Below are 27034 nucleotides of genomic sequence, written 5' to 3'. Positions count from 1 at the left end.
TATTGTGTGTATTTTTTGCTAAAAAAATAATTTAAAATTGAGAATTCAAGTGTTTTCAATGATATTAGCTCACTTGAGGACATAGTACATCGAAAATGGTTTCGGTCTGTTAAAAAAACATGGCTGCCAGAGGACATGGCTTTTTCCTATTTATGGCTATAATAAAACCTCTTTAACACTTTAAGTCACATTGTTTGTCCAATCTTCATGAAACTTGGTAAGAACAGTGTTTTTAATGATATCTAAGCTTATTTTGAAAATAGTTTTGTTCTGTTTAAAAAGATGGCCGCCTTGGGGCGGGGCATTTTTCTTTATATGGCTCTAGTCAACCCTTGTTCACACTAAAGAAGTCACATTTATGGTCCAATCTTTATTAAACTTTGTAAGAATATTTGTTTTAAGGATATCTCTGCTGAGTTTGAAAATGGTTACGGTTGGTTATAAAACATGGCCGCCAGAGGGATGGACATTTTTAACCAGGTTTTCCGAAGGAAAAAACTGGTTATTAGATTGGCGAATGCGGGCGGGCTGGCTGGCTGGCTGGCTGGCTGGCTGGCTGGCGGGCTGGCGGGCGGGCGGAACAAGCTTGTCCGGGCCATAACTATGTCGTTCATTGTCAGATTTTAAAATCATTTGGCACATTTGTTCACCATCATTGGACGGTGTGTCGCGCGAAATAATAACGTCGATATCTCCAAGGTCAAGGTCACACTTTGAGTTCAAAGGTCAAAAATGGCCATAAATGAGCTTGTCCTGGCCATAACTATGTCATTCATTGTGAGATTTTAAAATCATTCGGCACATTTGTTCACCATCATGGGACGGTGTGTCACACGAAAGAATCGCGTCAATATTTCCAATGTCAAGGTCGCCACGACTAAAAATAATTTTTTTTTAAAACAAACTTACAAAGGGGGTTAATTTTGTTTGTTCATTTCAAAAGTTCAGTTTGAGTTTTCTCCCTTTATCAGATTTTTTTTTCACAATGAAAACCTGGTTTTGTGACAATTTTGTCCCTTGTCCTTAAATGGCTATATTGAAACCCTGTAAACACTCTAGAATTCACATTTAAAGTACTATCTGAATGAAACTTAGTCAGAACACTTATTATAATGACTTCTTGTTGGAGTTTAACAATTCTTCTGGTTTGTTTGTTTCTTGAAAAACATGGCCACAGGAGGCGGGGGAAGTCAGTTTTCCTTAAATGGCTTAAGTCACTTTTTTGTTGTCCAATCTTTATGAATCAGCTTTGCACTTTTTAGCTCACATGAGCACAACATGCTCATGGTGAGCTTTTGTGATCGCCTTTTGACTGTCGTCCGTTGTCCGTTGTGCGGTGTCAACATTTGTCTTGTTAACTCTCTAGAGGGCACATTTATTGTCCAATCTTCATGAAATTTTGTCAGAAGATTAGTCTCAATGATATCTTGGATGAGTTCGAAAATGGAAACGTTTGCTTGAAAAACATGGCTGCCAATGGGCGGGGCATTTTTCCTTATATGGCTTTATATGGCTATAGTAAAATCTTGTTAACACTCTAGAGGCCACATTTATTGTCTGATCTTCATGAAATTTTGTCAGAAGATTCATCCCAATAATATCTTGGATGAGTTCGAAAATGACGCTGGTTGGTTGAAAAACATGGCCACCAGGGGGCGGGGCATTTTTCCTTATATGGCTATAGTAAAACCTTGTTAACACTCTAGAGGCCACATTTATTTTTGGATCTTCATGAAACTTGCTCAGAAGATTTATCCCGATGATATCTTGGATGAGTTCAAAAATGGTAACCTTTGCTTGAAAAACATGGCTGCCAAGGGGCGGGGCATTTTTCCTTAAATGGCTATATATGGCTATAGTTAAATCTTGTTAACACTCTAGAGGCCGCATTTATTGTCCAATCTTCATGAAACTTGGTCAGAATATTCATCCCAATAATATCTTGGACAAGTTCTAAAATGATGCCGGTTGGTTGAAAAACATGGCAGCCAGGGGCGGGGCCTTTTTTCCTAATATGGCTATAGTAAAACCTTGTTAACACTCTAGAGGCCACATTTATTGACCAATCTTTATGAAATTTGGTCAGAAGGTTTGTCTTATTGATATTTTGGATGAGTTTGAAAATGGTTACGTTTGATTGAAAAACTAGCTGCCAAGGGGCGGGGCATTTTTCCATATATGGCTATATATGGCTATAGTAAAATCTTGTTAACACTCTAGAGGCAACATTTATAGTCCAATCTTCATGAAACTCGGTCAGAAGATTCATCCCAATAATATCTTAGACGAGTTCAAAAATGATGCCGGTTGGTTGAAAGACATTGCCACCACAGGGGCGGAGCATTTTTCCTAATATTGCTATAGTATAACCTTGTTAACACTCTAGAGGTCACATTTATTTTCCGATCATCATGAAACTTGGTCAGAAGATTTGTCCCAATGATATCTTGGATGAGTTGGAAAATAGTTTTGGTTGCTTTAAAAACATGGCCACCAGGGGGCGGGGCATTTTTCTCTATATGTCTATAGTAAAACCTTGTTAACACTCTAGAGGCCCCATTTATTGTCCAGTCTTCATGAAATTTGGTCAGAAGATTGGTCTCAATGATATCTTGGATTAGTTTGAAAATAATTATGTTTGCTTGAAAAACATGGCTTCCAATGGGCGGAGAAATTATTGTTATATGGCTATAGTAAAATCTTGTTAACACTCTAGAGGCCACATTTACTGTCCGTTCATCATGAAACTTGGTCAGAAGATTCATCCCGATAATATATTGGACGAGTTCAAAAATTATGCCTGTTGGTTGAAAAACATGGCTGCCAGGGGGCGGGACATTATTCCTTATATGGCTATAGTAAAACCTTGTTAACACTCTAGAGGCCACATTTATTTTCTGATCTTCATGAAACTTGGTCAAAAGGTTTGTCCCAATAATATCATGTTATCTCAGGTGAGCGACTTTGGGCCTTTCAGGCCCTCTTGTTTAGTATAGTGTAGTTCCTTAGGGTCTCAGGTGAGCACCTTAGGAACCATGGCCATTTTGTATTTATTATGGTTCATCACACAGAGCTCATTAGGAAATGAATTTAATATAGTTACACATATATAATATTTTGAAACCTTTGATTTGGGTATTTTAAGTCACTCATCTGGGAAAAATATATACTTTTGAGATTTGGGATGGGGCCAATTGATAAATGTGATATTTGGGATGGGGCCAATTGATAACAAATGTGAGATTTGGGATGGGGCCAATTGATAACAAATGTGAGATTTGGGATGGGGCCAATTGATAACAAATGTGAGATTTGGGATGGGGCCAATTGATAACAAATGTGAGATTTGGGATGGGGCCAATTGATAACAAATGTGAGATTTGGGATGGGGCCAATTGATAAAAATGTGAGATTTGGGATGGGGCCAATTGATAACAAATGCACCACTGCAGGTGAGCGACCTAGAGGAGCAGGTGGAGAGGAAGAGCAACCACGCCTCCACGGTGGTCAACAAAGACCTCAAGACACTGCAGGCCGAGGTCTCAGAGAGGAATAAGGTAGGGGTAGTACCAGGCTGTGTTTGTTTGATATTTTATACTACTTATAATTGTCTGTCTGTCGTTTGTCTGTCTGCTGGTACTGTTTTCACTCTTAATGTCAACAAGGCTTTGCTTTTCATGCCCCCGGATTGAATGATCTGGGGTAAATTGTTTTTTGCCTGTCTGTCTGTCATTGCATGTGTGTGTCCCAAAACTTTAATCTTGGTTATAACTTTTGCAATATTGAAGATACTTGATATTTGGCATGCCTTGCAGCTTCAAAGCGCAGTAGGGGGCATTTTGTTTCAAAAACACAGCTTTTGTTGATATTTTGAATTACTGATGAGCCTTACTTTGGGAAAAAGGTGCTTAATGCACATGAGTAAAGTGTCGTCCCATATAAGCCTCTGCCATTCAAACATACTAATCAGGGCTAAAACTTTCCTCCCTAGTTTTTGCTAAGCAGATACTTGTTTTATACAAAAAATACCATACAAGCAGTGTTGTCTCTGACTAGCCTGTGCAGACTGCACTGGCTGTTGTAAGACCTCACTAAAGGCACATGCATTAAGCCCCTTTTTCCTAGAGTGATTCTCGAATGATTGTTCATCTGTCTTTTTGTCTACTGGTATATGTTGGGTTTTCATCAAACTTTTACTAAACGTAAGAAAATGTCCGTAGTTTGTGATCAGAATATTCCCAGATAAATATACATGGTAATATAATTGTATCATAACTCAGATAGTCCTTTTTATGCCCCCGTCTGTCTGTCTGTCTGTCACACTTTTGCGTTTAGGTTTCGAAAAATGCTCATAACATCTATGTCGCTTCAGATGTAACTTTCATATTTGTTATGCATGTGTATATAGACAAGGCCTTTCAATACGCACACAAATTTTGCACCTTTGACCTAGACCTTGAACTTAGGGTCCGCGTTAAGGTTTCGAAATCTGCATTTAGGTTTCGAAGAAGCATTTTTCTGGGGCATATGGCTGCCTATGGAGACAGCTCTTGTTTGTTTTTAAAAGACTTTTTGTTTGTCTGATGACTACCACTAAAGCAACAAAACATTTATCACCCGTATTAGCAAACTGAATACCTGGTAATTCGAAATTCAAATTCTAACACTTTTTCTTTTATGCAGTGTTAGGCAAATTTATTTAAATTACAAAATGAGATGTCATGTTTAATGTGAAAAAAGAACTGTTATATGTGTATATGAATTCTATAAAAATCTATATTAAAGCAAGAGCGCTTTGGAAACTTCTGTAAGATTTGTGGGTGAACATTTCAATTGTAAAAATGTTTATATCTCATCTCCATGCACTTTACTTACTCTTACCACAAGGATTACACAATTCTCTGTTGCCCTGGTGACAGGAGCTAGCAGACCTGAAGCATGCGCACTCTAAGCTGAAGAAGTCGTACCAGACCGGTGTGACAGACCTGGACCACAGCAATCGTCGCTGTGAGCAGTTTGAGGCCGAGGTCAAGAAGCTGAGGTCTCGTGTAGAGGAGCTCAAACATGACCTGGCGGTCGCTGAGGATGAGGTGAACATGGCCTCGTTCTAGGAAACAGTGGCTTAATGCATGTGCATAATGTGTCAACCCAGATTAGCCTGTGCAGTCTGCTCAGTTTAATCAGAGACACTATCTGCTTTTAGCGAATTTTTGATCAAAGGAAGTATCTTCATAGCGAAAATCCAGGGTAGGTGAAAAGTGTTGTCCCCCATTAGCATGTGCGTACTGCACAGGCGAATAAGGGACGGCACTTTACACACATGCATGAAGCCCTGTTATCTATTTTTCTTTTTCTGAATCCTTTCTACACTAAGATTTTTTTACTTATTTGTAGTCATTTAGAAAATCAAATTATATTTAAGACCCTTATACTATATTCAAGTTTTAAAGACTTCATGTCCAACCATAAGATACTGATGAGCAGCAAACAGCACAAAACCTGACCCAACTGTGAGTTACTTGCAGGCTGTTTTGGTTTTATGCTGTTTGCATACAGCCATTTTCACTTTGCATCAGAGCAGGAAAGGGTTAAGAAGCTGTTAAAAGGTTTCACCCCCTCATGAAGTGCTTTTTTTAGCTCAACTGATTGCTCAGGTGAGCTTTTGTGACCAGTCTTTGTCCGTCTTCCGTCCGTCCGTCCGTCGTCCACATTTGGTTTGTAAACACTCTAGAGGCCACATTTCATGTCCCATCTTCATTAAACTTGGTCAGAAGATTTGTCCCAATGATATCTCGATAAAGTTGAAACTGGGTCATGCTGGGTCAAATACTAGGTCAAAAAAAAGAAAAACCTTGTAAACACTGTAGAAGTCACATTTCATGCCCAATCATCATGTAACTTTGTCAAAATGTTTGCCTTAATGATATGTTGGACGAGTTAAAAAGTGGTTCCAGTCCGTTGAAAAACATGGCCACCAGTGGACGGGGCAGTTTTCCTTATTTGGCTATAGAGAAACCTTGTAAACCCTCTAGAAGTCACAATTTTTGCTCAATCATCATGAAAGTTGGTCAAAACATTGGTTTATTGATATCTCGGACGAGTTTGAAAATGGCATGATCGGTGAAAAAACATGGCCGCCAGTGGGCGGGGCATTTTTCTCTATATGTATATAGTGAAAACATGTGAACACTCTAGAAGTCACATTTTTGGCCCAGATTTCATGAAATTTGGTCAGAACATTTGTTTCTTTGATATGAAAGTTGAGTTCGAAAATGGTTCCGGTCAGTTGAATAACATGGCTGCCGGGGGGGGGGGTAATTTTCCTTATTTGGCTAAAGAGAAACCTTGTAAACACTCTAGAAGTCACAATTATTGCCCAATCATCATGAAATTGGTCAAAACATTGGTTTTATTGATATCTCGGACGAGTTCGAAAATGGTCCAGATCGGTTAAAAACATGGCCGCCAGTGGGCAGGGCATTTTTCTCAATATGTATATAGTGAAAACATGTGAACACTCTAGAAGTCACATTTTTGGCCCACATTTCATGAAATTGGGTCAGAACATTTGTTTCCTTGATATGAGAGTTGAGTTTGAAAATGGTTCCGGTCAGTTGAATAACATGGCTTCCAGGGGGGTGGGGCAGTTTTCCTTATTTTGCTATAGAGAAACCTTGTAAACACTCTAGAAGTCACAACTTTTGCCCAATCATCATGAAAGTTGGTCAAGACATTGGTTTTATTGATATCTCGGATGAGTTCGAAAATGGTCCAGATCGGTTAAAAACATGGCCGCCAGTGGGTGGGGCATTTTTCTCTATATGTATATAGTGAAAACATGTGAACACTCTAGAAGTCACATTTTTGGCCCAAATTTCATGAAATTTGGTCAGAACATTTGTTTCTTTGATATGAGAGTTGAGTTGGAAAATGGTTCCGGTCAGTTGAATAACATGGCTGCCGGGGGGGGGGGGGGCAGTTTTCCTTATTTGGCTATAGAGAAACCTTGTAAACACTCTAGAAGTCACAATTTTTGCCCAATCATCATGAAAGTTGGTCAAAACATTGGTTTTATTGATATCTCGGACGAGTTTGAAAATGGTCCAGATCGGTGAAAAAACATGGCCGCCAGTGGGCGGGGCATTTTTCTCTATATGTATATAGTGAAAACATGAGACACTATAGAAGTCACATTTTTGGCCCAGTTTTCATGAAATTTGGTCAGAACATTTGTTTCCTTGATTTGAGAGTTGAGTTCGAAAATGGTTCCGGTAAGTTGAAAAACATGGCTGCCGGGGGTGGGGCAGTTTTCCTTATTTGGCTATAGAGAAACCTTGTAAACACTCTAGAAGTCACAATTTTTGCCCAATCATCATGAAAGTTGGTCAAAACATTGGTTTTATTGATATCTCGGACAAGTTCGAAAATGGTCCAGATCGGTAAAAAAACATGGCCGCCAGTGGGCGGGGCATTTTTCTCTATATGTATATAGTGAAAACATGTGAACACTCTAGAAGTCACATTTTTGGCCCAAATTTCATGAAATTTGGTCAGAACATTTGTTTCTTTGATATGAGAGTTGAGTTGGAAAATGGTTCCGGTCAGTTGAATAACATGGCTGCCGGGGGGGGGCAGTTTTCCTTATTTGGCTATAGAGAAACCTTGTAAACACTCTAGAAGTCACAACTTTTGCCCAATCATCATGAAAGTTGGTCAGAACATTGGTTTTATTGATATCTCGGATGAGTTCGAAAATGGTCCAGATCGGTGAAAAAACATGGCTGCCAGTGGGCTGGGCATTTTTCTCTATATGTATGTAGTGAAAACATATGAACACTCTAGAAGTCACATTTTGGCCCAATTTTCATGAAATTTGGTCAGAACATTTGTTTCCTTGATATGAGAGTTGAGTTCGAAAATGGTTCCGGTCAGTTGAATAACATGGCAGCCGGGGGGGGGGGGGGGGGGGGGGAGGGGGGGGGGCAGTTTTCTTATATTTATATAGTGAAAAAAGCTTGTGAACACTCTAGAAGTCACAATGAAACTTGGTACAAAGATTGGTTTTATATATATCACATAATTAATGCCATAATTATTGCCCCTAGATTGTCCAAATTTTCATTATATTATACATAATCCTTGTAAACACTCTAGAGGTCACAATTTTGTTTTAGATTTTATGATTCTTGGTCATGATATTTATTTTTGTAAGCAAAGTTTGATGTTTGGAAAGGGGGCGTCAACTCAAAATATTGGTCACCAGGTCAAATCTTACAAAAACAAAAACACTCCATATGCCAGAGTTTTGGTTCAATAATGATGAAACTTGACCAGGATGTTTGTCTGGACAATATCTAGGTCAAGTTTGACGTTTGGTAAAGATTGAATGAACTGACTCCTCTCAGGTGAGCGAACTAGGACCATCTTGGCCCTCTTGTTTACAATTTTGTTAATATTTTTAATTGCTTCTGTGGCCGAACTTTGCATTTTTCTGCTGTGAAAACGTTTCCCCAACATGCTGGTAATAATTTTGTGTCACATACATTATGTGGAAAGGATGCTGTCATGTGTTTGTTTCATTGTCCTGCCTGAATTGATTAATTAGAAATACAAATTTTGCTGCATGCTTTAATTTGTGTTGGTACTTTAAGAACCTTTGAAGGTCACATGAAGGTTGTTGATATTTCCATGTATCATCAGTTGGTTCAATGGTAAAATCCTAATAGAAAAGGTTATGACAGTAGCTGATATTGTGTATGACTAGCGATCAGAAGGTCCTGGGTCCAATTACCAGTCAGGAAGCATTCTCATGATCTTCTCTTTATGGACTGAGTACTTGTTTCTTCCGATCCGTTTAAATGAAATAATTTCATGAGAATCGTTCTCAAGATATATCCCAAAACGCCTCTAGTTACCTAGTATGGCTAGTGATATAGAAGCCATCAAGCTATAATAAATATGTTTAAACTTACTAAACCTTTGTGTTTGTGTCTGCAGGTGGACACGCAGTCTAACAGCGTGCGTAAGGTACAGCGGACCAACGATGAGCTCCAGGAGCAGGTCGATAACCTCAACGTGCAGGTGGAACATCTGCAGAGCAGGTTGGGGCCTTGGTGGACAACTCTTCTTATGCCCCCAAAGGGTGGCATATAGTTTTCTAACTTTCTGTCTGTCTGTCTGTCCGTCCGAAAACTTAAACATTGGTCATAACTTTTGCAATATTGAAGATAGCAACTTGATATTTTGGCATGCATGTGTATCTCATGGAGCTGCACATTTTGAGTGGTGAAAGTGCAAGGTCAAGGTCATCTTTCAAGGTCAAAGGTCATTTATTTGGCTTCAAAGGGGGGCGCAGAAGGGGGCATTGTGTTTCTGAAAAACACATCTCTTTTATAAAAAAAACTTTTTTTAAACTTAAAAAAGTAGTTCAATTTAAGCTAGAAGAACATTATCAGGTTGTCATTCAGTGTTATTATCTGCTCATTACAATTTTAGTGCACAGCATGAGATATAATGTAGATATTTGTACAGTAATTTATACATTTCTAAGTGCTGGATGAACAGTCTATCTGTTCATCATAAAATGCACTCCACATTTGGCTGTGTTCCAGATTGCGGCGGGCGTCTGTGTCTGGGACAACTGTCCAGCCCTCCAGCCTGCGCACATTCAGCCCAGACCTTCACGCACTTGAGTTGGATGATGATACAGACGATGACTTCAGTGAGGGAACGTGATCCACCACCGTGAGACAGAAGTGAAAACTGCCACAACTTCATTAGAAATTGGTGTCCATCTGAATCATGTGCAGAGTTCGTTTGTCTTTAACCCTTAACCGATCATATACGCTCTTTGATGTATTGGTAGTCCCTAAGAAAATTAAATAAAATTAAAGACCATTATTTGTAGACTTAAGTGTTTAAGGCTTCATTTCCAATCCAAAGATTCTGAAGAGGAGCAAACAGCATAAAACCTGAACAGCAAGCAAGTTACTAGACAACCGTCTTTAAGAAGAAAAATGGTACAGGTATTTAACTGTTTTATACAGTTTTTATACGCCCGTTTTTAAAAACGGGACGTATTATAGTTTCACCCTTGGCGAGCGGCGTCCACAGCAGTGTCCGCTCTCTAATTCAAATAGTTTTCATTCGATCTTCACCAAAGAAGTTGTATCTAGACAATATCTAGGTCAAATTCGAATATGGGTCATGCCGGGTCAAAAACTAGGTCATGGGGTCACTTAGTGCATTTCAAGGATTTAGCATTGTGTCCGCTTTCTCATTGAAGTAGTTTTCAACCGATCTTCACCAAAGTTGGTCAGAAGTTGTGTCTAAAGGACATCTTGGTCAAGTTCAAATATGGGTCATTCTGGGTTAAAATTTAGGCCACTAGGTCACTTAGTGCATTTCAAGCATTTAGCATGGTGTCCAAAACCTTCAAACGAGCGTATCTTGTGACAGTTTGGCACTCTTGTTGTAATAATCGCAGATTTAAATGTCGAGTTAGAAATGTATGACATATTTTGACTTTTTGTGTTTTTTTTAACTGAATGACAACAGATTGAATTTTTGATGAGCATGGTTTAATTCTATGTTTCTAATTATACTGTTTATGTGACCATAAACAACTGAATCAGACATTATTTCTTAAAATGTGATGAATGTCACATTTAAACATTAAAAATATGCCTCTTGTAAGAAACATTTAAAAGATTTTGTCTAGAACTGTTGACCTTACTGGTTAGTTTTATTTTTTTCTTAGCTTTGATGAGTGATTCAATATTAGACAAAAATCTGGGAATTCTTTCTTGTTACTCATGAGCTCACCTGTGCACATCATGCTTATTTTGACTTTCTGTGATTGAATTTTTATTGCCATTCATTTGTATGTGTCAGGCGTTGTCAACATTGACCTTGTTAACTATCTAGAGGCCAGAATTATAGTCCAATTTTGATAAAACTCGGTTTGAACATTTGTCACAATGATATCTCAGCCGAGTTTTGAATATGTTTGTGGTTAGTTAAAAAACAAAGCTGTCATTAATTTTATTGGATTTAAATAAATAATGATTATTGTTTTTGAAGAAATGGCTGTTGATCTATAAGTATTATTATAAAATGTTTTATTAATGACCTTGTTACCTCTGCATAATTTGTAATAAACCATCTGTTCAAATACCTCATTTTCCATGTTTTCAAGTTAAAAATATTCGAAATGCTGGTTGTTTAGATCTTTTTTTTGGGGTGGGGGGCAGGATTGAAGTTAGACAAAGTAATAGACAAACATAGGACGATGGGATAAATTTGTGTTTATTATTTTATTCATACATAACTTATTCAATGAATTTTATAAATTTTTTATTAATTATATAATCTTTTGACCTGTATCTAATGTATGCCATACTCAATATTTTATTTTTGTTAACCATAAGACATGAACAGTGGCATAAATTCTGAGTGTCTTCTCATTAGGGTAACATCTCATACTTCTTTGGGTTTATTAGACAATCTTTTGATGTTTTATTGGTTATACTGTCATCATGAAGCATGAACACATAATCAATTAAATTATTTCATTAAATTGTTACTAATCATTTTGTTCTTGTGAATGTTCTTGTACACATTATAACACATTATGTAATCAGGTTTGTTCAATTGATGTACACATTACAGTGCTATTCTGACATGCACGTTTATAGAAATGCTATTCTTTGTTATCATTTTCATAACATTCTTCCCCATATTTGTACATATTTTTCACATACATACACATATATAATGCTAAAGTTACTGTCTGCCACATAATCATTATACATGTTTATTTGTTTTCTCGTAAATTGAATTTGAGATTGTGATTTTGTATTATTTGCAATATTTTCTACTGTGTGCAAATCACTCATTCACTGCAAAAATGCTTGCTTGTACTCCTCAGAACGTTTGAAAGCATGTACATACAAGTGGAATATATGGCCAAAACTTACCATTCAATTAAGGCAGCAATGATAATTTTGTACAATATACTAAATAGACTGTACATTTATGAGATTCCTGCACCCCTTTGTAGTATGCACAGGCTAACTAAATAGACTGTACATTTATGAGATTCCTGCACCCCTTTGTAGTATGCACAGGCTAATCTGGAACAACACTTAAAGCCTACATTAAGCCTAGTTTACACTTAAAGCCTACATTAAGCCTAGGTTTCCCAAAACATGGCTCAACTTATGGGTGGGGAATTATTTTAGTAGCTCAAGGCATTTTCAATCAAATTGTGTCAGTTGATCAAAAACACTGTTTAATAATCTAGGTATATACATACATCATCTAGTACATATAACAATTTTACATTCTGTACTGTATAAATTAAATGTATATTATATTGCAAGAAGACTTTCCTTAAAATATGAAATATTTTTTTGCCAGCTGAGTAAAGAATAAAATGTTATTGAAATCGTTTTCACATATTCACAGATCATTTTTTTAGATGAATCATCATGTAATTTTGCACATTAGTAATGTAGTAATCCATTTTGATTTTCCATGTTGTGAAATTCACTAAGACGGGTTCCGGCTAAAATCATGAAATATTTTAAATATGTCATTGCTTGATGCTTTTGTTTTTGCCTCAGTAATAATATCAAGAAAATCAGGAATGTACCATTTTTTGTCAAGACATTATCTTTACTTAAAGTTGTTAAGAAATAATTTATTTTACAATATTTTCTCTCAAACTTTTTATGTCACTTAAAATTTAAATGCAGGTTTATTTCACGTTTTTTGTAATTTGATGTTGTGGTTTTATCTTTATATGCTTATTTATATATTTCTGTTTTGCTAAAATTATAAATACATGTATGTATTTCTTCATAATATTAAAAAAACAAAAAACAACAAACACAATAAACAGGAACAACATTATTTGTTGAAGTTATATTTTAAATTGTTTTATATCAAGAAGTTATTGCAATAACAAGGCAAACAATTTCTTTAGCCCTCTTACAGACAGCTGGATGTAGGTGTCTTAATGGTCGAGTGTTTGTGCCCGAGTGTGTTGTTCTGAGTTTGTTCCAACTGTAACTGCCAATCATCTTTCACTTTGAAACTAACTGACCACATATAACCACCATGAAGACTTATTATAGAGGAGACAGCGTGTTGCGTGTAAGAGGTCAAGTTCATACAGAAGTCGCGGTCATACAGAGGTCAAGGTTATTAAGAGGTCGTTTTATGTTTGACGTTTAACTGCATGTCCTATCTGTAACTTCAGCATTCATCATGCAATTCTGAAATAATTTTTTACTATTCTTCACATTGTGGAGACAGCTTGTCAGTAATATAAGTTTCTATACATATACATGTCACACTTGAAGGCCAAAGGATAATATTGGCCATAAATCATTTTGTACAGACTTTAACTTTCATTCATTCATTCATCATTCATCGTTTTATTATAAAAACATTAACCACAAATTGTTTACCATTTTTCTTCCTAGCTTCAAAGTCAAGAATACACTGGTAAGTCAAAAGTAAAGTTTAAGGTTTACTCGGCTTGTTCAGACACCAACATCGTCAGTCATGATTTTAAAGTTACTTACGACAAATATTCACCATGATGTGCAGATGGCTTGTCACCTGTACAACCTCTCCCTAGCTCAAAGACAAAGGTCAAGCTTAGAGGTAAAATGTACAATATTTGCTTCATATTTTTTTTTTCCTGGACTGTAATTTCATTATGAGTTTAAAAAGAAATAACCACAATTGTGTAACTGTCAACTTCCTTTGGGGACTACTTACGGCTAAAAGCCATACCTGTTTATGATGCAGCTATGATTATAACAGGCATTATCGAATATGGACTCAAGATGTTGCTAATGGGCATCTAAATAGTATATCTTTAAAACAGGACATACATTTCTTTAGAAGATTTGTTAAGTCTGAGATTAGAAAAAAAACTGAATTACATTTTCATCAGTAACAATATATCTTCAAGTGCCCTTGCCACATGCACACTGTTTACAATTGATAGATTTGCAATGTGTCTAGATCTTCCATTTTTATTGAAATACAGTTTTGTCATTATTGATCTATAAAATTAAGACCAATATTGGACGATGCTTTAAAATATCAGAATATAGATATATTAACTGACATTGTTAGATAAGATTCTTCACATGTTTATTCGTCATTTAAAATGACAGCAATACAAATATCAAATGTTTAATGTACCTGTGTACCGACATACACTGAACTCGTTATCAACTTATCCAAAGTGTATAAATAGAAGTATAGTTTAAATAGTATCTTTCATAATTCATTAGATGATGCTATTAGTTTGCTATGCTATTTCAGCCATATTTGTTCACACGATGTTAACACACAGATATAAAACTTTACCTAAATCATGTCAAAAAGCAATGTGTATATAATGTTGTTCAATAATGTATTTATGTTTTTAATATTAATTTGTATATTTGTTTTTAGATTATAAACTACTATTGTTTTTGCGAAATGACTTTAGATGAGTAATACAAAAATGATAACTTTTGTTGTTGTTTTTTCATATTTGTTATTGTTGTACAATCAAAGACAGCAGTTCACGTGTTTTCAATATACGTGTACTGTATTATTGATATTCACATGGAAGCAAACCTTTTATTTTATCATAAAGCATGTTATAACTTAATACTGATATTGTTGAAAGTGCAAAAGGCATTACAAATGAAAATAATTTGCTTTCAGAACGTCAAAAAGGGACATGTTATTGTTATTATGTCTAAGTTATCTCTATCAGACTATAACATAAATAGGATGATAAACAGTGCACACATTTAACCCGAAATGCATTGCGTATTAGACTCAACGATATTTGCGATGAACTTGTAAAAACTCGGTCAACCGGTTATGAAATGTATGACAAATGCATAAATAACGTAAGGAGGAATGGCGACCACAATGCGTCTGATGCAAGATAAAAGCTTGTCTAACGCCTCATATGCGGACCAAAGGAGTCGTGATAGTCGGGTCAATATACATTTTGACCCACAAACAATTGCTGCTAAAGTTTTTTTTAAACTGATCCTGGTAGGTTAGAAGGTACTTAATAGCATATCAGGTTTATATATATATATATAAGAGATGTGCATATTATCAGCCGGTTCTCGTCGGATGATTTTTCACAGAGTTATGGCCCTTTGAAATTTTCCATTAACTGTACATATAGTGCAATTCTTGTCCGGGCTATTTCTCAGCAACTAATGACCGGAATTCAATGAAACTTTATGGGCAGCTTCACTTCCAAGAGGAGGTGTGCATATTATCAGCCAGTTCTGGTCGGATGATTTTTCACAGAGGTATGGCACTTTGAAATTTTCCATGAACTGTACATATAGTGCAATTCTTGTCCGGGTTATTTCTCAGCAACTAATGACTGAAATTCAATGAAACTTTATGGGAAGCTTCACTACCAAGAGATGTGCATATTATCAGCCGGTTCTCGTTGGATGATTTTTCACAGAGGTATGGCCCTTTGAAATTTTCCATTGTACATATAGTGCAATTCTTGTCCGAGCTATTTCTCAGCAACTTATTACGGGAATTCAATGAAACTTTATGGGAAGCTTCCAACAGGAGATGTGCATATTATAAGCCGGTTATGGTCGGATGATTTTTCACAGAGTTATGGCCCTTTGAAATTTTCTATAAACTGTACATAAAGTGCAATTCTTGTCCGGGCTATTTCTCCCCAACTACTGACTGGAATTCAATGAAGCTTTATGGGAAGCTTAACTACCTTGAGGAGATGCGCATTTTATTTGTGGGTTCTGGTTAGATGATTTATTTAGAGAGTTATGGCCCTTTGAAATATTCAAGTTGCTAAACCATCCATCGTTTTATTTTGTCCAAAGTTATGCCCCTCAAGACGTTTCATTTTATCTGAATATATAGTGCAATATTGTGACAATAAAAAAAACCTTTGGGGAGCATCACCCGTCTCCGACGGTTTCTTGTTTTCAAGATGGCCGCAAAAACCTTCTAATGATCATAACTATGTAATTATCTATACAAAGTTGATGATTTTTGTGTTATACATAGGTTGCATGGGTCAAAGAACACACTTAGATCATCAGACATAGTGTAAATGTATTAAATTACACAGGAGCCTAACATGGCGTCCAAAAATTGAATAATAATGAAATCTAATTTATGACATTCAGGTGTCCACGATCAGCGTATATAAATCACCTTTGTAAATAACATGTTTCTCAAAGCGTTAAATTATCGATGGCGTCATCCGTTCTGACCTCTTGTGAATTATTTGGATTTTCACAGTTTTCAGTTTGACAAAGCCACATACAGCAGTGCAGGAAAGTCCATAGCGTATGCAGCTGCATCGATAGGATTAACATTCTAAGGAACAGTTACAATGGATGATTTTCAATAGTTCTTCAGGTGCAAAATTGTTTTAAGTCATGATTGGAATTAACTGGTCATTGTCAGGTTTCTGTCGGTTTTTATATGATTGGCAATCCCAATCCATACCGTGATTTGATAGTATACGCTTTGGCTATGGAATACCGTTGCATGTGATGTTGGTGGATGTCGCAGCAGCCACTTTCTTTGTGGAAATGCTATAGCGCAGTAATTGTAAGGAATCAATGGGCTTGCCACCAAACAGATCCACCATCAAGCAGTTGCCAAAATTTGATATTTCCTCTTGAGACTTGTTTGGAAGGAGAAATGGACTAGCTCATGACTTAATGATACGGGCAGGTTTTATTATTTTCCGAAAGACTGCTTTTTTCCGATGCCTAAAATCCTTGAAGTTGAATCACGGCCGGAGCAAGCATGAACAATTAGAAACTCATTGCACACTTGGTATCCTAAAGTTCTTTAAAAAACTTAATAGTATATACTTAATGTGTCTGTGACTCTTTGTTTACACCAGAGCAATGTAGGAGCAAGATGAGCAAATTTGTATCTTCGCCTAACATTTTGGTGCTGTGACGGGATCATTCAACTTTTGATTTACAATATCAACGTCTGCATCCCCTGGTGACAGAACACAATTACAACCCTTTGTAATCAGACCTGTGCTAATCAGAGCAATCATGCCTTCCTTGTTTTTGTCACGAGACAAACATACTCTTTTTGCATAATCATTCTTTTTGTTTGAAACTCACAATAGGGTTCACATTTTTCATTGCCTCTGGTGTTTGCTGTCTTTGATGAAAGGGCCGTCTTCGTAACAATGGAACACCACTGTCCCTTGTCCGTAATGCAATACAGTGAAGTTTGCACAAAAGTCGGCTATTGCGTTATATGTGTGGCCCTTTTTCCATGTCAAACGATTGAGCAAAGAGCCACCATCAAGGACGTTACAATCTGTTTAATTAAAACAATTAAGCACATCCTCACTTATTAGGCCTGTAGCATGATCTCTATTTTCATGAGCGATCTGATGCTTTGCTTGTCTGCTTTACGAAGTATGATATTAGCTTCAAAGTGGGCAGGAGGATGGGAGCTTAGTTCATACGACAGTATGTCTTCAAGGGAAAGGTCTACATATTTTGACACTGCTAGGAAACGTTGGAACAAAAGGGCAGATTTAGAAGCACGATCAAAAGCAATCTTAACAGTTGAGCTTTCTCCAAGAGTTGTTTCTTTTCTTTTGAATTTAAAAAGCAAAGACCGACTTTTCTATGATAGCCTTATGATCTTGTTACCAACCGTCTCAAATGCATGAACTTTAACATCTGACTCAGCCACTGTCATTGGCATTTTTTCTCATTGCAGTATCTGCTGTGTAGGGTAAGCAGATTGTAATCTTCGCCTGTATTTTCTCGAGATCAGAAGCATCCTTTCTGATGCGCGTCTAAGTGGAGTCTGTGTGCTGTTGACTTCTAGTATAGGCCAGGTCTTTGAAATCTTGCATCGAACTGTTGTTTGCATTTCCTCGGTCATCCAACTGCCGATTGTAAGACCACATGTGTTCTTTAGAGACCTCATCAATGTTTGCTCAATGACAAGATTACTGCTTAGCCCAGCCCAGCGCTGATTGCGCCTACGAACCACGTGAAAACCACCAACGAACTTTCGATAAACGTCGATGCGTTTCCTCTGGGTCGCTCATTTGATGCAGATACTAATATTTTTGTGTTTGTTTTTTTCTTTTTATCGAGTGCACCGGGATTGTCTCCCATATGGCCATCGCCCCCAGAAAGACGTGTTAGTTGGTTACGGGGGATAGTGCAAGATACAGGAGACACCCCGTTCCAGAGGTGACCCTGGGTCTTTTAGTGCCCGGTGTATAGCACCTAGTACACTGCACCTCGGTTTAACGTCTCATGCGATAGACGAGTTAGTAGGTTAGGTGCAGCGGGGGATCGAACCAGCGATCTCTGGATTGTGACGATACTAATAAGCAGTTCGCAGGTAATTTATATGCCCGGCCGCAGTAAAGATGGATAAACGATCGGATACTGCCTATGAATGCATCAACCAACAACCAGTACTAGCCAGATTGATCAACATTCTTGCCATGCTAACCATCTGCTTATAATTCAGTCGTAATTCGATTGTCTTTGAGGTCTTGGCTCGCTCATGTTTCTGCTTCTTCTCTCTGTAGCCGTCTCGAGTTTGATCAAACTCTCAGAACATGTAGCATCTCCTTACGTGGTTATTCCCTTAGGAAGGGAAGAGTTCAATTCATAGGCTTGATCCGGCAGTGTCTAAATCATGATATCTTACTGAGTCATTTCGGCTATAATCTGGCTGTGTAGGCTCTTGTCAACAAGAAAATAGCCAAGCAAACCCCTCTGGACAGCTTTCCTGTCACAATGTGCACAATTGCATTTCCCCAAACACAGTCTCAATAATGTTTTTTTAGACCGGTTACTTCAATGGCCCTCAGCAACGTCATAAGTGTATGAAACCACCCCAACAATCAACACCCTTTCAATTCTCTATGTCCTACTTGTAAATTGGACACAAACCTTGTCCGGCTGTGTTAGCACTCATTATTAAATGCATTTTTTAACGGAAATGAATATGCTGTTATACGTTTGACCCGTATCGACTTCATTTTTCATTTGTTCTTTTTAAATGGGTAGTTATGATAAACAGAAACATGGGTTACTGCCTTATCTTTTTGTAATATATCAGGTTCGGCACGAATTAAATAACAGTACTGCAAGCCTCGCCTTTATATTGGTTTTCTAAGCCTTGCCTGATATATTACAAAAAGATCAGACAGTAACCTGTTATACTCTATATATGTACGTTATTTGGAATGTGATAATAATTACAACATGAACGTTATGTAGCCATTACCAATGAATAATCTTGCAACTAAGACCACATCCATCTGTTCAGTGGTGTCCTTCTGATAATGATATGACACATAAAAATGCGAAATAAAACATAAAATATCTCGTTCTAATGCTGAATGAAATTTATGTGTATATTTATATTGAAAAATCAGGAAAACACTTATGCATAGCAGTATACATAAATATAAAATTGATAACAATTATGGAGCTGTGCAATATCTTATGATGCTAATCTGCATTGTACACATTGAGCGTCGCGACATGTGGTGTAAGTCAGCGTAATGTTTAGTTATTTTTTATATAAAATATAGGTTGCAATGACAACATTTCGTTGCATTACATCTACATACAAAAATGTAATTTTCTATAAAGTTTGCTGTAAAACGCATAAAAAAGAATCAGAATTAAAATGATCAATATTTTGCTTTTCAATATTGCCTTCACAGACTAGGACTGTGTAAAGTTCATAGCCTAACAATATTGGCAATGTCGACCTACATATTTTGACACCCGGGGATCCTCTTTAGTTTGTTCCAGTACGGGATCGTTCGGGGGTTGTGACAGCCATTAGGTCCCCCGTTGTGCTCCCTCGCGTACCCCTCGCACGTAGCTGGGCAGCGATAGTAGCTGGCGTAGCGCCGCATGTAGTTCTGCACGCACTGAGATGAGCATTGGATGTCGTCTGCGCATGACTTCCAGTCTGTAAAAGCAGGAGCATGTTAACCAAGAAACCGTCCGAGACGGGTGATGCTCCCCAAAGTTTAGTTTTTTTTTGTCACAATATTGCACTATATATTCAGATAAAAGGAAACGTCTTGAGGGCACAGTAGTTGGGGGGGGGGGGGAGCAATATTTTTTTTATAGAAAATTTCAAAGGGCCATAACTCTGTGAAAAACCATCCGACCAGAACCCCCTGATAATATGCAAATCTCCTCTTGGTAGTGAAGCTTCCCATAAAGTTTCATTGAATCTCGGTCAGTTGCTGAGAAATAGCCCGGACAAGAATTGCACTATATGTACAGTTAATGGAAAATTTCAAAGGGCCATAACTCTGTGAAAAATCGTCCGACCAGAACCCGCTGATAATATGGACATCTTCTCTTGGTAGTGAAGCTTCCCATAAAGTTTCATTGAATTCCGGTCATTAGTTGCTGAGAAATAGCCCGGACAAAAATTGTGCACGGACGGCCGCACACACACACGCACGGACAGACGAAGCGGCGACTATATGCTCCCCCAAAAATAAATTTTGGGGGAGCATAAAAACTCAAAGCCGATATCATGACGTCGTAGTCACCCCAATTCGCTGTAATTCGCAAAGCATCTTGGTCGGTGTGATATAAGCATATTAAAAGAAAAGTTATATGTTTATTTATAGGTCATATAATTAAAAAAACAACGGAACATATACCGTTTTTGCTATTACAATAGCGTTCTGATTTTAAAATCAGTTTGCTAGAATATGCCCTTATATGTGGACTTAACCAGAAGTATAGTGCGTTCTATTACAACAAGTTTAAATAAACTTTGTATTTATTGTTCGCGAACATGATTACCTTCAATATTGAAGGACCTTTCGACAAACAATTGAACTATATCCGTTCTGTCAAGTGCAGTATGTGTTAACCCCGTTCTATAAAATCTATATCTATTTAGAACTTGAAATTGCATATAGAGTGAATATTAACAAGCTGTTAAGTTTTATTCACCCTAGAAATGGTGTTAATTGCATTAATGTTTTTTTCTGTGCATTTTATCGTTCTGGCGAATAAATAGTGATTAAAGATGGAACTTTATTCCAGTATTTAAGGCATTATTTCATTTATCTACTTTATGTCCTTCCACTTTGTAAAATAACATTAACGCATAATATATAAACTTAACTTATTATAGACGTTACCATATCCGATCAAACAACCGAAACCTCCAGCACCCGATTTCAAAGACAACAAGGCAGCAAACCAAAACGACCAAAAAAAAACGCCGAAAAGATCATTATGACATGTGTCGTTCTTAAGTGTTGATGGATGTGAAGGGCTTTCAAACCCGCCGAACGGCCAGAGCGAAAACTCATATAGCCTACAAGCAATACAAATGGATCATATAAGAAGCAATGTAGAGTGGGATGCCCATCAACCCCCCCCCCCCCCCGCACATATTGGCGAGGAAAAGACATTGGCCGGAAGAATTACAAGATATTTTTTTATGTTTTCCTTACGGCGGGTTCGAACTTATGTTGGCACAATCGAATTCAATTTCTGGCGTGTTGGTAGATTTGAAAGTAGAAAACGTGCTTTAACGAAAAGTGCCTATTTCGTCGCTTTTGAGGCTAAATAAACCGTTATGTCTTGCTATCGTGTAGTCGGCCGTTAAACTTCAATATATTTGAGGAAACGATTGTGAAATCGAGTAATGGATACCTGTTCCAGGCCTCCCACAGTCAGTCCAGTACCCGACCTTTATTTGGAAGTAACCACATGACAGCGACCCGACGTCCATGTGGCATCCGATAGGCTTGCATTGGGACTCCAGCTTTTAAGGACATACAACAAAGAATTTCACGCATATTTAAATATATATAGAAACTTATAGTTGTGCAAAAGGAACACCTTTGGAAAACTCTTTCAAATCAGGCATGTTGATTTTGTTGTATAAAATATTCACTTTAATTACCAAATTATGTTTGTTTATTCACTGTATTAGAGGTTATAATGTTAGTGATAATGAAGATCATCCCGATTACCTTACAAATGCATCCCAGACAGGCCTGCGACACCAGACCTGGAGCAAATTTAACTTCCGGGTCACCTGCTTCAGAAACAGACACCAGACCTGGAGCAAATTTCACTGCCGGGTCAACTGCTTCACCAAAGGTCATCTCAGCATCTACATATATAGTTTTCGCAAATAACGTTAAAATTTGATTTCTTCCCGTTTTTGTGTGTGTGTTTTCAGAGTCAACATCGCGTCAGTGTGATTGTATTCTAGTAATTACTGAGAAATCGTAACCACTCCGGTTATTCCGGTAAACAGAGATTTACGTTTCGTTTGTTGGATGGTACACATGTAATTAAAGTAATATGGAAACACATCAAACCAAAAAAATAAGTCTTGATGGAATAACCATGATTGAATTCGTCCTCGTGACTTAAAAGAGGCCGGTTCACATATACAAAAGTCATAAACGGAAAGTATTTGCGGCAATGTAAGTCTTTGGAGTTTATTCTACGCTGATAATATAATAAAGATGGCAAGAAGATAAAATATAAATGTTTTTAATCAAAAACTGATGATGATTTTTGCTCATGAAGTTAATGAAACAGCAAAGAATTATGAAACACCGTACATTAAACAATAAAAAAAGTGAAACAAAACGTTCATTAAACAATGAAGAAAAGTGAAATAGGAATTTAATGAACCAATTAAGAATAATGAAACATGAAATTAATGAAACAATAAAGAATAGTGAAAGCGGATGTTAATGAAACAATAAAGAAAACTGAAACAGGACGTTAATTAAACAATACAGAATAGTGAAACAAATTGTGACTGATAATTAGCTGAGAGGAAATCTTAATGCGCAGTTAAATGAAATATAATTTTTTTATATAAGTAACTCAGCTAAATAATCAAAGTTAGGCTTTAATGTTCTTACGATACGAAATAACTTTTTTTTAAATAAACCCTGCTTCTTTTTAAAGTAAATTATAACTTTAATATAGCATTCATTAATAGCATCCCATGTGTATTTTGAACGAATGTATTGAACTGCCATGTACAACATGTGTTTTATTTGTTAATTGAACTTCAAAAATTCGACGAAGGAAACACGTTTTACAGTATAAGCTTCCATCCCAAACACAGCCGATTGAGGTTACCATTAAAAAAACAATATTCACGTACCGTCGGTATCCATTTCTTGCTCATAGACTCGCTTATTGGTGTCCACATCGAGCAAATCTCTGTCAACCTCATTCCAGACGTCAGGTTGATATTCAACATCGAGGTCCGCGCGAGGCTCTGATTCTACGGCTTCCAGGCCCTCCTCCAAATCGTCTATGAGGTAACAATGTGCACCGAGTAGCACAATAAGCGTCAGAAGATACACGGTCTTTTGCCAACTCGCCATTGAAAAAGAGCTTGAAAAAGAGCAACCAACTCAGATATAAAAAGCGATTATTAATCTGGTGTGAAGTGCGCGATGTTTTATATACCGAGTACAATCGCAACGCTTGACGAACTTCAACAAGTAGCAAGTACTTTAAGTATGGCGGCGTTTCGCTTCCGCCAGAATCTATATTTATGTGTGAATATGTATGCAAGTGTTTATTATATTTCACGTGGGATAAAATGCTCAACATTTCGCTTTTTCATTGCGACCGAGAAAGAGCCATTGTATAAAGTCACTGACCAAAACAAATTACTCATTCTTGCAATTTCTTAGATGAAACATTAAATTGAGGCAATGAGCTTTTTCGAAATTTCTCTGCCGAAAACCTGTTTTCTGGGGTTGAGACCATTCGGGCGAATAGAATTTTCTCAAACTTAAAATATAAAGTGTGATGTTGTTGAACATAGCCCTATGGCTTTTTTTATTTAGTTTAAACTCACCTTCAAGAAAAGCGGATATCGGCTCTAAAGGGTCCTTTTGACGAAACAATAATTATGTAGCTTTTTATTAATGGCATTACTTTAAGCAAGAAATAAGGAGATTAATATAATAATGGTTATGTTTTCGATTATTTTTAGCTCGGCTGTTTTCGGAGAAAACCCGAAGTATTGTCATAGCCAGCTCGTCGTCCACGTCGTGCTAAAACCTTAACCTTTCGTCAAGATTTTGAACATTGGCTCTAAAATCAAAGTGCTTCAACCTACAACTTTAAAACTTCATATGCAGCTGCATCTTGATGAGTTCTACATGCCACGCCCATTTTTGGGTCACAAGGTCAAAGTCACTGTGACCTCTAAAAAAAATTCTGACAAGCTTTCATTTATTCAAAATGCACCCGCAGCCGAGCGTGGCACCCGTTATGCGGTGCTCTTGTTTTTTTTTAAAGAGATACATGATTTGGGAGTAATAAAAAAAAAACCCGCCTCTGCCTCTCACAGTATATCCGGCTTTGAGAAACCTTTTACACGTGTTACACATTATTTGACTCCATTGCGTTAAAACAAGTCTAAATGAGCGGTAAATCATGGTGTTTTATGAAATGCAAGTACCGCCATAAGAAGTCTGTATATCAAAATGCATTTTAAGGCATTTCTACTTGTCGGATCGACATGAAAACGTGCATGTTTGGTACAAATTGCTTAATAACGATGAACAAGCTTTTTTCCATGAACTTGGGTTGAAGCCTTACTGTATTATTCTTTTAAAGTAAGTATTTCCTTATCAAAACACAGTTTAAACAGAAATTGTCCTAAAGCAAGGCTCTCATGTACCATGTAAATAGGGTTTATAATAGGTAGTAGTGTTTGTAGGCTCTCATGTACCATGTAAATAGGGTTTATAAAAGGTAGTAGTGTTTGTAGGCTCTCATGTACCATGTAAATAGGGTTTATAATAGGTAGTAGTGTTTGTAGGCTCTCATGTACCATGTAAATAGGGTTTATAATTGGTAGTAGTGTTTGTAGGCTCTCATGTACCATGTAAATAGGGTTTATAATAGGTAGTAGTGTTTATAGGCTCTCATGTACCATGTAAATAGGGTTTATAATAGGTAGTAGTAGCAAGGCTCTTATGTACCATGTAAATAGGGTTTATAATAGGTAGTAGTAGCAAGGCTCTCATGTACCATGTAAATAGGGTTTATAATAGGTAGTAGTAGCAAGGCTCTCATGTACCATGTAAATAGGGTTTATAATAGGTAGTAGTAGCAAGGCTCTCATGTACCATGTAAATAGGGTTTATAATAGGTAGTAGTAGCAAGGCTCTTATGTACCATGTAAATAGGGTTTATAATAGGTAGTAGTGTTTATGTACCATGTAAATAGGGTTTATAATAGGTAGTAGTGTTTATATTTTATTATTGGGGTATTTCTTTTAGAGAAATTTCTAATTGTAGAACAACGATTTTTGATAATTCAAAATATATTTTATAAGTACTATTTCTATAATATATCAAAAAGCAATATCAAAATAAAAAAATATGTACTGATTAAATTGGCCAAAGTTTGTCAGCAAATCCTAAATACTTGAAATAACATAAATCAAAATTTCCTACATTTAACAGACACAGTTATATGTTTAAGCAAAATTGTAATAAAGTCTCTGGCAGATGTAAGCAAGATGGACTGGCTAACTCTGGCAGTAAAGCTCAGGACTGCTAATGAAGAGTTTTAGCTCATTACCTTGTCCGATCCCTTAATTAATGTAGGGATCGGTCTTGAAATATTTTCTACAGTCATTCTCCCACAACCTTTAAATTTGCAGTAAATGGCACAAGTATCTGCATGGTCATGGGCACAACTAAGATAAGCTAACTCGATGTTACTGTGTAAAATGTAAAAAAAAACCTTATGTTTTATGTACTGTAAAATCGGGCAAAAATTGATACAAATTTAAAGTATCTAATCTTCTGTAACAGTTACCTCCGGGTTTCAAATTCCTTCTGCAGGTCAATCAGCTTGTGAATGTATGGAAACTTAGTCGCCAGGAACTCTTCCACCTGTCAGAGACATGACTAGAACTGAATGTCATGGAAACAACAGACAACTAGAACTGAATGTCATGGAAACAACAGACAACTAGAACTGAATGTGATGGAAACAACAGACAACTAGAACTGAATGTGATGGAAACAACAGACAACTAGAACTGAACGTCAAAGACAAAACATACAACTAAAACTGAATGTAATGTAAACAACATAAAACTGGAAATGAACATCATAGACACAACATACAACTAGAAATGAACTTCAACTTTAAACATATTTTATTTCCAAAGTATGACATTTATACAAAATGGTACATTTGGTCCAAACATACATAATGGAAAAAGGGTTAGTCCTAAAGTTCTATTACATTATCGGTGGTCTTACCCTTAGGAAAGTTTAACTTCTTATAATAGTGAGAGATATAGACAAATTAAGTTATGTCATTTACAGCAATCACAGTAGAGTACACAAAACGGAATGAATATAATGATTATTCTAGTTTATATTATTATAATGGTAATAGCAATAATAATAGTTATTTATTATAATTATTATTATCACCACTACTATTATTATAATAGTAATAGTAATAATAATAACAATAAGTAATAATAATAATAATAATAATAATAGTTGTAATAATAACATAAATAACAAGACTATTGTCAAGCAATTAAAATGTATGTCCCCTACCGGCTCCACCATTGTCATATTTTTTTTATTTGTTGCTATAGCAACCAGAATATTTTGCGTAGGAACAAAATGAAATGGCGTGCATAATGTCCATATTGCCATCTATCCATTTTTCAAGTTTTATGAAAAAATATGAAGAACTTTTAAAGTAATCGCAGAATCCAGAAAACCACCATTTTCAGCAGTATTTATAGTCTATTTGTTGCCATAACAACCAGAATATTTGACGAAGTAACAAAATTAAATGACGTGCATAATGTCCATATTGCCATCTATCCATGTTTCAAGTTTCATGAAAAAATATTAAGAACTTTTAAAGTTATCGCAGGATCCAGAAAAGTGTGGCTCTAAAATCA

General features: G+C 36.6%; 2 protein-coding genes across 6 annotated transcripts in view; one reads left to right on the top strand and one right to left on the bottom strand.

Annotated features, from left to right (window-relative positions):
* LOC127844086 (coiled-coil domain-containing protein 102A-like) overlaps nucleotides 1-14541 on the top strand; it is a 30109-nt gene extending 15568 nt beyond the window's left edge. For both annotated transcript variants that reach the window (XM_052374058.1, XM_052374059.1), the window contains exons 6-9: nucleotides 3453-3557; nucleotides 4920-5090; nucleotides 8998-9101; nucleotides 9612-14541. In XM_052374058.1, the coding sequence (XP_052230018.1) occupies nucleotides 3453-3557; nucleotides 4920-5090; nucleotides 8998-9101; nucleotides 9612-9735 (504 nt within the window). In that variant the 3' untranslated portion in view covers nucleotides 9736-14541. The remainder of the gene's footprint in view (nucleotides 1-3452; nucleotides 3558-4919; nucleotides 5091-8997; nucleotides 9102-9611) is intronic.
* Nucleotides 14542-19429: 4888 nt separating this feature from the next.
* The window catches only part of LOC127844090 (invertebrate-type lysozyme-like), a 112150-nt gene continuing 104545 nt past the window's right edge, over nucleotides 19430-27034 (bottom strand). Inside the window, exons 2-5 of one of the 4 annotated variants that reach the window (XM_052374069.1) lie at nucleotides 23230-23389; nucleotides 22070-22212; nucleotides 21747-21858; nucleotides 19430-20025 (exon numbers count right to left, since the gene is read on the bottom strand). In XM_052374069.1, the coding sequence (XP_052230029.1) occupies nucleotides 19820-20025; nucleotides 21747-21858; nucleotides 22070-22212; nucleotides 23230-23389 (621 nt within the window). In that variant the 3' untranslated portion in view covers nucleotides 19430-19819. Of the gene's footprint in view, nucleotides 20026-21746; nucleotides 21859-22069; nucleotides 22213-23229; nucleotides 23588-27034 lie in introns of those variants that run through there. The other 3 variants (XM_052374071.1, XM_052374067.1, XM_052374068.1) reach the window with 3 other exon arrangements.

This window comes from Dreissena polymorpha, chromosome 9 (genome assembly GCF_020536995.1).
Source record: "Dreissena polymorpha isolate Duluth1 chromosome 9, UMN_Dpol_1.0, whole genome shotgun sequence".
Lineage (NCBI taxonomy): Eukaryota > Metazoa > Mollusca > Bivalvia > Myida > Dreissenidae > Dreissena > Dreissena polymorpha.
Note: the sequence above shows the minus strand (reverse complement) of the source record. Positions and strands in the feature narration are given on the sequence as shown.